Genomic DNA, 11,853 nt, shown 5'->3' on the forward strand with positions numbered 1-11,853 from the left:
TTTTTTCTAATTGATCTGCAATTGGCAAAAAAGAAATGCATTTAAAACCGTAATGATAAATGTTCCTCACAGCTGCAGGATATGCTGTATTCTCGTTATCAGCAGCACCTCATCCAGGTGCGGGTTAAAAGTTAAGAAGTAACTGACACAGGGACGGTCCCTATCCTGGAAGAAACCATTAACACACACAAAACTTGCAGTATTCAGATATGTCTGGTACAGGAACCATGAATTTGTGTTTTAGTCAAGTACTTAGTTCCTTTCCACCACTATAAACTATGTTCAGTCATACGACCAAACAGAAAGAAGGCATAAACAGGATTGAAACACTGGAGTCAAGGCCAAAACTGCTCTTTCCAATATAGTGAAAGTCAGAGTAAAATCCTAGTTGTCCAGCAATGTAGCCTCACTGACCTGTATAACAGACCGACCATTAGGAAGGCCAAATCAACTATTTCTGACAGCACCCACCCCCTTCATTTGGAGTTTCAGCTCCTGCCTTCTGGTTCCCGGTTTAGATTGCCCCCAGTAAAGAGCAATAGATAAAGGCACTCACTTATTCCGACTGCCATCTCCTTTTTAAACTCAGTCCGGAGAAGTAAATAATCGAACAATTAAATAGTGATGGTGTTATAGCAAGAATGGTACTGATGATGGTGATTGTTGTGGAAATGTTCCCCTGTGTTGCCATTTAAACCTTTTGTAATTTATGTATTTTAGTCTTGTAATGATGTCTGTCCTGTGTCTTGCTGCAGAACCAATTGCCGTATGGGGACAAATAAAGTTTAAGTAAGTAATCAGTCCCAATTCAAAACATCTGTGTAACCCTGACACAAGATGATGCTCAGAGCCACAGAAGAAACTGTCGACTAAATACTAACATCAGCAAGTCATTAGTTCTGCAGGTATTTGGTCATGAACCTAAATACTACACACATTAAAATATTGACCTGGTGATGGAGCTACTGAGGTGATGGGTTGTTGCTAACATGCTGAGAAGAAGACAAATATCTAGCAGTGAGGATGCTAGCTGGCTAGATGCAGGTGGATCACTAGCAGGTGAATAATACATACTGCAAGTCCATTTTAAGATATTAAATCCCAGTTAAATGCTCAAGTATGGCTGGAAAAGTCCAAAGCCTGGGTCAGGAGAGAACTGTCTTAACCAGCAGCGTATAGACAAAAAGCCTGCGTCTCAAGTCAGTGGAGTTCTGGATGTCAGAGTAAAGTCTACTGAAGGTGGAGGACACCTCTTCATAATCCTCTGTCAATCATTTAACGTCCGCTGGGTCCATTACACTGGTAAGCCAATGCAAAGAAGCTAAAACAGGAGAAATGTGATCTCTTTTCCTGGTTCCTGTCAGAACACGTGCTGCAGCATTCTGGATCAGCTGAAGAGTCTTAACGGACTTTTTTGAGCAGCCTGATAATAAGGAATTGCAGTAATCCAGCCTAGAAGTAACAAATGCATGGACTAGTTTTTCTGCATCATTTTTAGACAGGATGTTCCTGATTTTCGCAATATTACGTAGGTGAAAAAAGGCGGTCCTTGAAATTTGCTTAATGTGAGACTTAAATGACATGTCCTGATCAAAGATAACTCCAAGATTCCTCACAGTGGTGCTGGAGGCCAGGGCGATGCCATCAAGGGAAACTATATCTTTAGATAATGTGTCACGGAGGTGCTTAGGCCCCAGAGCAATAACTTCAGTTTTATCTGAGTTTAACATGAGAAAATTACAGGTCATCCAGGTTTTAACATCCTGAAGGCACATTTGAAGTTTAGCTAACTGATGAGTTTCATCTGATCGAGGCACATAATTGAAGTTTAGCTAACTGGAATGAGAGGACTTCATCTGGCTTGCTCATCTGATACAATAAAGAGGAATGTTTCCTGAAGAGGATTGGGAAGAGGACATATAAAGTGAAGAGGATTGGTCCGAGGACAGTGCATGGAGGACTCATCGTTAACATTTACAAACTGGAATCGATCTGATAAATAGGACTTAAACCAGCTTCCTTTAATGCCAATGAAATATTCCAGTCTCTGATCAATAGGATCTGATGGTCAATGGTATCAAATGCAGCACTAAGATCTAATAAAACCAGTACAGAGACAAGTCCTTTGTCTGAAGCAATAAGGAGGTCGTTAGTAATTTTCACCAGTGCTGTCTCTGTGCTATGATGAGCTCTAAATCCTGACTGAAAATCCTCAAATAAACTATTGCTCTGTAGAAAGTCACACAGCTGTTTAGCAACTGCTTTCTCCAGAACCTTAGAGAGAAATGGAAGGTAAGATATAGGTCTATAGTTGGCTAAAACATCCGGATCAAGTTTGGGCTTTTTCAGAAGAGGTTTAATTACAGCTACTTTAAAGTACTGTGGTACATAGCCTGTTGATAAAGATAGATTGATCATATCTAGTATAGAGGTGTTGACTAAGGGTAAAACATCTTTAAGCAGCCTAGTCGGGATGGGGTCTAAGAGGCAGGTTGATGGTTTAGATGAAGAAATTATTGAAGTTAGTTGGTAAAGATTGAGGGAAGCAAAACAGTCTAAACGTGTATCTGGTTCTACAGCTGTTTCTAAGGTTCCTGAGTTAAGAGATAAGTCGGTGCCAGTTGAGGGCAGGTCTTGGTGAATTTTGTCTCTAATAGCTAGAATTTTATCATTAAAGAAGCTCAAGAAATCGTAACTACTGAGAGCTATGGGAATACTTGGCTCAATAGAGCTGTGACTCTCTGTCAGCCTGGCTACAGTGCTGAAAAGAAACTTGGGGTTGTTCCTATTTTCCTCTATTAATGACGAGTAGTACGCTGCTCTAGCATTACGGAGGGCCTTCCTATAAGTTTTAAGACTATCTTGCTAAATTAAACGAGAATTTTCCACTTTGGTGGAACGCCAATTCTCTCAAGTTTCCGCGATATTTGCTTTAATTTGCGAGTTTCAGTATTATACCATGGAGCTAACCGTCTTTGTTTTAGTATTTTCTTTTTTAGAGGGGCTACAGAGTCGAGTGTCATTCGCAGTGAGCCTGCAGCACTATCAACAAGATGATCGATTTGGGAGGGACTGAAACTAGCATAGGAGTCCTCCGTTACTTTGTGACTAGATAATGTATTTAGAGCTGATGGAATCGCATCCTTAAATTTAGCTACAGCACTATCAGACAGACATCTTGTATAGAAATTTTTGCCCAATGGCGAGTAGTTCAGCAATACAAACTCAAAAGTTATCAAACAGTGGTCGGACAAAGAGGGATTCTGTGGGAACACCACTAAATGTTCAATTTCAATACCATACACCAAAACAAGGTCGAGGGTGTGGTTAAAACAGTGAGTCGGTTCATGAACACTCTGAGAGAAGCCAATGGAATCTAACAGCGAGATAAACGCAGTACTAAAGCTGTCATTCTCAACGTCCACATGAATATTAAAATCCCTACAATAATAACTTTGTCCGTTTTAAGGACTAAAGTTGACAAAAACTCTGCAAATTCAGATAAGAATTCAGAATACGGGCCAGGTGCTCGGTACACTATAAGAGAATTGGTTGCAGTGATTTCCAACTTGGGTGCGAAAGACTAAGAACAAGACTTTCAAATGAGTTATAGTTTGGTTTAGGTTTAGAGCTGATTAGTAGGCTAGAGTCGAAGATAGCTGCAACTCCACCTCCTCGGCCTGTGCCTCGAGGAATGTGAGTATTAATATGACTGGGAGGGGTGGATTCATTTAGGCTAACATATTCTCCATCACCCAGCCAGGTTTCAGTAAGACCAAATAAATCAATATCATAATCTGATATTAGTTCATTTACTAGTACACCTTTAGAAGAGAGAGATCTGATGTTTAAGAGTCCACATTTAACTCTCCTATTTGTTTGCACTATTGCTCTTGTGGTTTTAATTTTTATAAGGTTTTTATGCACAGCTCCTCTTCTGTTTACCTTTTTAAATAATTTCGATGGTCGGGGGACAGACACCGTCACTATAGGATTTTCACTAAGTACCTCCTGAAATGGAGGAGCAGAGAAGTGTGTTAGACTGCGACTCTGCGTAGGGTTTTGGGTGGGTAACTGCTGAAAAAGAAGGGCAGAGAAGTGTGTTAAACTAGACAGAGGATTTCAATTTCACAGTGTTTATCGTTTATTACATCATAGGAATGGACATCCTTAGGCCTATTTTAGGGGGGCTGAAGCTACCCTGACATGGTCCTAAGCCCCCCTAAATAACAATAAGAAAAATAAAAATTGGATTTAGATTTTTTTTAATGGATTTTTTAAAATTTACACTGCAGACACGTACTAAACAAAGATAAGCAAGAATATTGATAAATGCTATAGAATAATGCAAATATAATTTCTATTTATTGGCTTAAAATAATTGTTTGTTTGCTTCCTCTGCTTCACAATTTAAATCCTTCTTGTGGTCAGGCACTAGGACCCTGAGGGAGGCTGCATTTCTGCTCTACCAGCTGCTGAGCAACATTATGACACACACACAGGAGGAACTAGTGAGTGGTACAGAGTGAAAAGTTGTTGTTACTTGCTGAATTTAAGCTACATTTACTTGAGGTAAAGGAAATGGGATATTTTAGTTGGCAACAAACACTGTAAAACACTAGTGTTGGTAGTTTCAACACCTTTAATACCTATCTCTAGTAGCCTATTTCAAAACAATTTAAGTCCCCATAGAATGTTGTTTTCAGTGAAAACTAAATGTCATAGTGTCCCTGTTAATGCTGTTGTACCGGCATATCCTTCTATTCATTCGGATGGATATTTGAAGATGTTTTAGGAGAGAAAGAAGCAGAGGATTGGAAGGGCAGCTAATTCGAGGGTCAGTAGTAGTCTACAGATCAGTAGTGGTCTAAAGGACAGTAGTGGTCTACAGGTTTAAGGCTGATCTAGGCACCAAAGCATACCGTAAACTCAATTATTTCATGATATTGATAATATTTGCTATATTCTGACCCAATTAACTTTCTGCATTCATTGGCTGTAATAAATTAAATAAAAATGAAGATGTTTCCTAAATGGCTATGTTATATACCCACAGATATACACACATGAAAATATAGTAAAATAAAAGCAATCATCCATACATATAGAAATCATTACTCCATATATTACACCATTAAGTTATTAAATTCGGACGGTAGCTACTTTAAGTAGGATCCTTCAAAAGATTAGATATGTATGTATGTTTGTATGTAAGGGAAACTACAGAGCAAAATCACACTCAAATTGAACCAATCCACAGTGCAGTAACAGTAATAAGTGTAAATAGCCTTCTTTGGACCTGAAACTTATTTAATAGAGATGAATTAGATATGGCATTACTCTATCACACATTTACATGAGCAGCTGGGTAACATTTAAGTCATAACCAACAGATAAACTCGATCTGTTCTAAGTAAATTTCCCCCATGCAGCTTTGATGTGTCTAAAAGCAAACATTACAGTAATCCTGAACGGTAACAATTATAATCTACAATTCAAAGAAACCAAAATTAGGCCAAAAGAATCTAAAGTCCGAATGAAAAGCAATGAACCGAACACGAGGGACTGACATTGTCACTGACAAGATGCTAGCTAATAATCTGATGCAGACCAAAGGTGCTAACAATAAATACACACACAGGCCCAAGCATCAGGAAATCAAAGGGGGTAATAAATCATGTACAACAAGACGAGAGGTAGACACTTCTACGGGAACTAACCCTACAAATTTAACAACAGCTTCTGATTCTTTCTTACTGGAGGTTTCACTTTAGTTTGCCCTCCTTTATTTACACTTTAAATAAGAGATGATGATTTTACAGCAATTTAAGACAGTTTAGTTTGATTAATGTCACAAATACAAGAAGAGCAAATAGTTCAGCTGGAATAAAACAAATCTGCCAACATGTCTTTGGTGTTCAAGTTTAGTCTAAATCACAATAAATAAGTTTTATTGAAAGAAACAAAATATCTGAACTTCACCAATTTATATACTACAATTCATATACTGTTTATCTTTGTGGTAATTACATTGGGTTGGATCAGGTCAGTTTTTGTTTGTGTTGAACAGAATATGGACATCATGCTAATCCTGTCCTGGGCTCATCAAATCGCGGTTTTGTTGTTGGTCTACACAAAACTAGATCTTCTTTGTCTTTAATCCAATAAAGCACTTAGGCATTAGCATCCTGATGGCCATCCTCAGGTCACCAGCAATAGCCCAGCTATTTGTATGGATACGCCTTCACACCTTTAGAGACCCGACCAAGTTGCCCCAGTCAGTACCCCTCCTCCATGCATTTACACGGTGTATTCATCTCCAACCACTGTGACAACAACCTGAATTGTTTGTGCGAGATTGCAGATACTGGCAGAATATAGAGACTATGAGGGAGCTGAGCACAAAACTCTCCAACGGCAGATACAATCAAAACAAAGTGGCATCATGTCAAGTCTTTCATTTCTCCATTCAAAGCTTCCTAGTTCAGTCTACAATAAGTTATAAAGGGAGGGGGCTTCAGCCTAGAGAGAGCAATACATTCATGTCCTGTGAGATTCAGAGATGAACAAGTAACTTATTACTTACAATAATATAGTTTCATTATATTTTATTACATTATTGGAGTTTCATCATCTTTACAGCAGTGATTAATGGATCTGGCTTTCATGTATTAATGGCTAATAATTAATATTGTAATCAATAAAACGTTTGATTAAACTGAATTACAGGACAACTCAACAATGTTGAAAACTAACTAGGGAGTGTTAAAATGCTAAAAACGTGTTTGTTTTAAAGTGTTTCTTTTATGTTTTACTGTTCAGTTTAAACTGCACTAGTGTTGATCTGTGATCTACAGGGTGGTCTGAATCTGAAAGCCTGAGCTCGATTGCTTCTGTCTCCACCCACATGGCTGCTGAATAAAATCCCTGGTTTTCCTCATTAGACTGAAGTTCTCTCTGAGGAAACTTCACCTCCTCACTCTCCTGATTGTTTCTCCAGGTGTTTCAGGTAAGTTGTGGATCTTAAACAGAGTTAACGTGGCTGGAAGAACTTGCTGAGTGTAAAAACAATGTTCCTGTCACATTTAGAGGAAGTTAGAGTTCAGTTTTGTGCAGAGTAGAAACTGTTAAAGTGTGTGTGAGCGAGTCCCTGCTGGGTAACAGAAGAACCAGTGGTGGGAGAAGTACTCTGATCATTTACTGGAGGAAAAGTACTAATACACACTGTGAAAATACTATTAGTTTACATGCTGCAGGGTAGTTTAATCTACAGCAATGCATCATATTTTCATTATTATTATTATTATTATTTCAAGTTCAGCTGAAAGTCATCAAATTTGGAGATACATGGTTTTCACTGCACAGTAAGGGGATAAAAACGTTTACTCAGTAAATTAATTAGTAACTAAAGCTTTGAGAAAAATGTAGTTGAGTTTCTCTCCAACACAACAAGCTCCACTCTGTCCATAACTTGTATTTCTTTGTTCCCTTCCCTTCAGATCTAAAGTTTTAAGACGAGTGGTGAAGTGCAGGAGTTGACAGACGCTGCAGAAACACATGCTGATTGGATCAAAGCTCTGAGAGGAAAAATGGCGCAGAAAAGAGTAAAACTGGACCGAGAAACCTTCTCTTGTTCCATCTGTCTGGATCTACTGAAGGATCCGGTGACTATTCCCTGTGGACACAGCTACTGCATGAACTGTATTAAAACCCACTGGGATTTGGAGGACGGAAAGGAAATCCACAGCTGCCCTCAGTGTAGGCAGACCTTTAGACCGAGGCCTGTCCTGGTGAAAAACACCATGTTAGCAGATTTAGTGGAGGAACTGAAGAAGACTGGACTCCAAGCTGCTCCTGCTGATCACTGCTATGCTGGACCTGAAGATGTGGCCTGTGATGTCTGCACTGGGAGAAAACTGAAAGCCCTCAAGTCCTGTCTGGTCTGTCTGGCCTCTTACTGTGAGAAACACCTGCAGCCTCATTATAAATCCTCTGCCTTTAAAAAACACAAGCTGGTGGAGCCCTCTGAGAAGCTCCAGGAAGTGAGTCGCCAAAACATCCAGCAGAGAATCCAGGACAGAGAGAAAGATGTGAAGGTGCTTCAGCAGGAGGTGGAGGCTATCAATGGCTCTGCTGATAAAGCAGTGGAGGACAGTGAGAAGATCTTCACCGAGCTGATCCGTCTGATGGAGAAAAGAAGGTCCGATGTGAAGCGGCAGCTCAGATCCCAGCAGGACACTGAAGTGAGTCGAGTCAAAGAGCTTCAGGAGAAGCTGGAGCAGGAGATCACTGAGCTGAAGAGGAAAGACGCTGAGCTGAAGCAGCTCTCACTCACAGAGGATCACACCCAGTTTCTACACAACTACCCCTCACTGTCAGCACTCAGTGAATCTACAGACTCATCCAGCATCAACATCCGTCCTCTGCGCTACTTTGAGGACGTGACAGCAGCTGTGTTAGAAGTCAGAGACAAACTACAGGACGTTCTGAGAGAGAAATGGACAAACGTCTCACTGACAGTGACTGAAGTGGATGTTTTACTGTCAGAACCAGAGCCCAAGACCAGAGCTGGATTCTTAAAATATTCACGTAAAATCACACTTGATCCAAACACAGCAAACACATGGCTGTTTTTATCTGAGAGGAACAGAAAAGCAACAGCAATGTGGCAACAACAGTCTTATTGTAGTCACCCAGACAGATTCACTGATTACTGTCAGGTCCTGAGTAGAGAGGGTCTGACTGGACGTTGTTACTGGGAGGTGGAGTTGAGAGGGGAAGAAAGTGATGTAGCAGTCTCCTACAAGAATATCGGCAGAGCAGGGTGGTCAGATGATTGTGGATTTGGAAACAATGACATATCTTGGGCATTAAAATGTGATGACAATGGTTATCACTTATGGTACAATAAACGCTGCACTCCCGTCTCAGGTCCTTGGTCCTCCAGAGTCGGAGTGTACCTGGATCACAGTGCAGGTATTCTGTCCTTCTACAGCATCTCTGAAACCATGACTCTCCTCCACAGAGTCCAGACCACATTCACTCAGCCTCTCTATGCTGGACTTCAGTTGTATTATTCTTGTGGAGCCACTGCTGAGTTCTGTAAACTCAAATAGTCAGAAGTCATTTCAGGGACAGTGGTTAAATTCTGTGTTTTAATCCTTAAACTTGTTTTGTCTTCATGTTTGTTGCTGAGAGCTGATTGTTGTGGCATTTCTTCACTGCACAGAGATCAGCTGTCAATCAAACATTGTGGGTGGTACTTTGACGTCTGGTCATTAGTTGCTGTGTAAATGTTTGAGTTTCTTTAGGTGGAGCTCCTTCCTGTGTCTGTTTAGCCATGGAGGCTATCACTGCTCAGGATGACTTTTGTTCACCTGAACTGACATTTCTCTGCATGAAAATGGAAACTTCTCTGAGCTCTAAATGCTTGTTCAATATTTGAATTGATGTATTAGAGATTCTGCTCAAACCCACTGATTGTGTGGATGAAGTGAATCTGTACCTGAAATCATTGAACAAGAGTCATTTAACAGACTTTACTGATGGGATGTGTGAACAAACTGAAGCTTTACATGATGAATAAACAAACATGAACAAAGTCTTTCCTTCCTGTCTTCATTCCAGGGTATCATACAGAGCTGATGGAGAAAATGTGAAACCAACATGAGAGTATAACTGAGGCAGTTTTCATCCTGAAACACCACAAAGTAGAGAGTTCATGTTTAGAGCAGGATAGCATTTGTCAGTCAGTCTCTGTCCTTGGAAGGCCAACATAGTCTCAGGGATACATATCAACTGAATCTCAGATGAGCTAGAAAGCAAAGTCACCGGAGGCCTGACAGAGTTTCAGAAGCACAGATCTGCTGAGGCTCTCGAACATTAGTGTAAATAAGCTCTATTAAAAGAAACAAAATCTGGACCTCACTAATTTCTAAACCCTGGCTATGGCCCTGGTTCCACTGTAATTAGCAAAGACCATAGAATGTATATCTCTGTGGAAATTCTCCTCTCAATTTACACCACCTCACTGGGGCCGAACATTCGCTCGCATGGCTTTTCTTACCACTACTACGCAGACGATACACAACTCTACCTATCTTTCCCGACTGTCTCTCCGACATATCTGCATGGATGAAGGCTTGCCACATCCAACTAAACCTCTCTAAGATGGAACTCTTGGTCATTTCAGCCAAGCTATCTATCCACCATAACATGAAACTACAAATTGACTCCTCAATCATCACTCCAACCATCTGGTTATATCTCGCCTTGACTGTTGCATGACCTCCTAGCAGGTCTTCCAGCTTGTGCAATGAAACCCCTACAAATGGTTCAGAATGTAGCAGCGTGTCTGCCCAAAAGGATCATGTCCATCTGACCTCCTCTCTCTCCCAGTGACCTCTAGAATCAAATTAAATTCACTGATGCTGCATACAGGGTGACTACTGAGTCTGCACCATCTATCTAAACTTAATAATACAAGCCTACGTTCCTTCTCGGCCACTACGCTCCTCCAACAAACCTCCAATAAACACTTTTATTTTATAACCTAACCCCTAACCTCTAACATGCACTTCCTTTGCTCTTCTTCTTCTACCCTCTTACAATTCTCTTGTATTTGTAGCACTTTTTTTGTTAACTCTTACTTCCTCCCCTATGTATTTACCCCATTGATGCCATACGTGCTATGAGCTCTTACTAGTTTTTAGTGCTGCTCTTACTAATATGTATTGTCAGTTGTAGATCTCATGCTGTATTGGTGCTTTGTTGATGCTTGTATGTTGTTCCTCAAATGTAAGTCACTTTGGATAAAAGCATCTGCCAAATGAATAAAGAACTGAAGAAGTCCCTTGGATGAGGGACGAAACATCTTCTAGTATCTTCAACCAAGTCCATTTGCCCTTCTTTGGATGACTATGACCTGGATGACTGAGAATCTTCACAGACAAATGAATAAATGTAAATACATTGGTTGAATTGGATCAGATCCGTTTTTGTTTGTGTTGAACAGAATATGGACATCATGCTAATCCTGTCCTGGGCTCATCAAATCGCGGTTTTGTTGTTGGTCTACACAAAACTAGATCTTCTTTGTCTTTAATCCAATAAAGCACTTAGGCATTAGCATCCTGATGGCCATCCTCAGGTCACCAGCAATAGCCCAGCTATTTGTATGGATACGCCTTCACACCTTTAGAGACCAGACCAAGTTGCCCCAGTCAGTACCCCTCCTCCATGCATTTACACGGTGTATTCATCTCCAACCACTGTGACAACAACCTGAATTGTTTGTGCGAGATTGCAGATACTGGCAGAATATAGAGACTATGAGGGAGCTGAGCACAAAACTCTCCAACGGCAGATACAATCAAAACAAAGTGGCATCATGTCAAGTCTTTCATTTCTCCATTCAAAGCTTCCTAGTTCAGTCTACAATAAGTTATAAAGGGAGGGGGCTTCAGCCTAGAGAGAGCAATACATTCATGTCCTGTGAGATTCAGAGATGAACAAGTAACTTATTACTTACAATAATATAGTTTCATTATATTTTATTACATTATTGGAGTTTCATCATCTTTACAGCAGTGATTAATGGATCTGTCTTTCATGTATTAATGGCTAATAATTAATATTGTAATCAATAAAACGTTTGATTAAACTGAATTACAGGCCAACTCAACAATGTTGAAACTAACTAGGGAGTGTTAAAATACTAAAAACGTGTTTGTTTTAAATTGTTTCTTTTATGTTTTACTGTTCAGTTTAAACTGCACTAGTGTTGATCTGTGATCTACAGGGTGGTCTGAATCTGAAAGCCTGAGCTCGATTGCTTCTGTCTCCACCCACATG

General features: G+C 40.1%; 1 protein-coding gene across 1 annotated transcript; it reads left to right on the forward strand.

Annotated features, from left to right (window-relative positions):
- Positions 1-6,902: 6,902 nt before the first annotated feature.
- LOC119902672 (tripartite motif-containing protein 16-like protein) lies at positions 6,903-9,151 on the forward strand. The gene is made up of 2 exons (XM_038719002.1): positions 6,903-7,009; positions 7,500-9,151. Exon 2 carries the CDS (start codon positions 7,590-7,592, stop codon positions 9,114-9,116), a length of 1,527 nt encoding a protein of 508 aa, XP_038574930.1. The 5' UTR covers positions 6,903-7,009; positions 7,500-7,589; the 3' UTR covers positions 9,117-9,151.
- Positions 9,152-11,853: the final 2,702 nt, after the last annotated feature.

The sequence above is a fragment of the Micropterus salmoides genome, unplaced genomic scaffold (assembly GCF_014851395.1).
Source record: "Micropterus salmoides isolate LMB-PRFRI ecotype aquatic unplaced genomic scaffold, ASM1485139v1 Ms_hic_scaffold_14, whole genome shotgun sequence".
Lineage (NCBI taxonomy): Eukaryota > Metazoa > Chordata > Actinopteri > Centrarchiformes > Centrarchidae > Micropterus > Micropterus salmoides.